This window comes from Galeopterus variegatus, unplaced genomic scaffold (assembly GCF_000696425.1).
Source record: "Galeopterus variegatus unplaced genomic scaffold, G_variegatus-3.0.2 Scaffold2256, whole genome shotgun sequence".
Taxonomy (NCBI): Eukaryota; Metazoa; Chordata; class Mammalia; order Dermoptera; family Cynocephalidae; genus Galeopterus; species Galeopterus variegatus.
This window is the reverse complement of record NW_007728367.1, coordinates 193,240-194,391: the sequence shown is the minus strand read 5'-3', so window position 1 is coordinate 194,391 and position 1,152 is coordinate 193,240. Positions and strand designations below refer to the sequence as shown.

Below are 1,152 nucleotides of genomic sequence, written 5' to 3'. Positions count from 1 at the left end.
AACAATAAATGAGTTAAAAACAGAGGGAAGAAACCAATCTATTAAAAATAAGATATGCTCATATATGTATATGAGTATATTTGTGTGTGTACGTGTGGGGGGAGGTATTTAAAGATATATTTTAAAACATAGTAATTACATTAAAAGTTCATCATTAGAATAATTTATATTTTCTTGGGCTGCTGAAAGCTAAAAAACCAAAATATTCCTATAAGAGAGTCAAACAGAAGGCTAGAGCTCCCTCTTTCTTCCTTTTGAAGAAATTTACCAGTAAAACTCCTCTCCTGGGAGACCAAAGTTATCAAATACGCAGCCTAGTGGTGCTCATGCTCAGAGCAGTTTCCCAAAGCTTTGTACACATGCGACAAGCATTAAAGTACATTTATTGGTTGTTCATTATTCATAAGTGATTTAAGCAGTAGGAAAAAAAATGCTTTTAAATATATGAATACTCACAAAGCCATTTCAAACTGTTCCAGCCACTTTTTCTTTAAATCTTTTGTTTTGCAATAAAATTCTAACCCATTTTGTCCTTGGGTATGGATGAGGTAGAAGCCATAAGACCACTGTTAAAATGAATATGCTTTGAGTTAATATATATCATTCATTGATAACGTCATGTTTCCAAATTCACTAAAACACTGTCCATAACCATCCAAAATCAATGTACAAACTGTAAACGATAAGGATGATTATAGTCCACCCGTCATCTATAACAATTTCTATGCCAAATGTATTTTACTGTCTTGACTGTTAGGGCATTAGAGACCACCAGATGAGCTGTGGCACTGTCCAGTTATTTCTCAAAAACATAACTTAATCTCTAGAAACAAAATCACCCGGATCGATATGCCACATCTCACATACTTTTTCTGAATATTCAAAGTTATGAGGATACTAATTATTAATTTCCAAGAAGTCACCTTTTTATTTTCTTTATCAGTTGTAGGATTGTTGGCTATCTTGTACTGCTGAAGATCTATTATTTCCTTCATTTCATAGTTGTCACCTTTCCTTTTACATACGATCACTGCTAAATCAAATAAGAAGATATGCCTATGAGAGAGAGAGAGATTGATTTTAAATGGTTTAGAAGCATGCGAGCTAATTTTTTCCTAATAAGATTTAATTACAACAGGCCGGCCCGGTGGC

The 1,152-nt window shown here is 33.4% G+C and overlaps 1 protein-coding gene across 1 annotated transcript in view; it reads right to left on the bottom strand.

Moving 5' to 3' along the window:
• The window catches only part of VAV3 (vav 3 guanine nucleotide exchange factor), a 204,222-nt gene that overhangs the window by 72,058 nt on the left and 131,012 nt on the right, over positions 1-1,152 (bottom strand). The window contains exons 14-15 of the mRNA XM_008581073.1: positions 924-1,056; positions 457-566 (exon numbers count right to left, since the gene is read on the bottom strand). Of these exons, the coding sequence (XP_008579295.1) occupies positions 457-566; positions 924-1,056 (243 nt within the window). The remainder of the gene's footprint in view (positions 1-456; positions 567-923; positions 1,057-1,152) is intronic.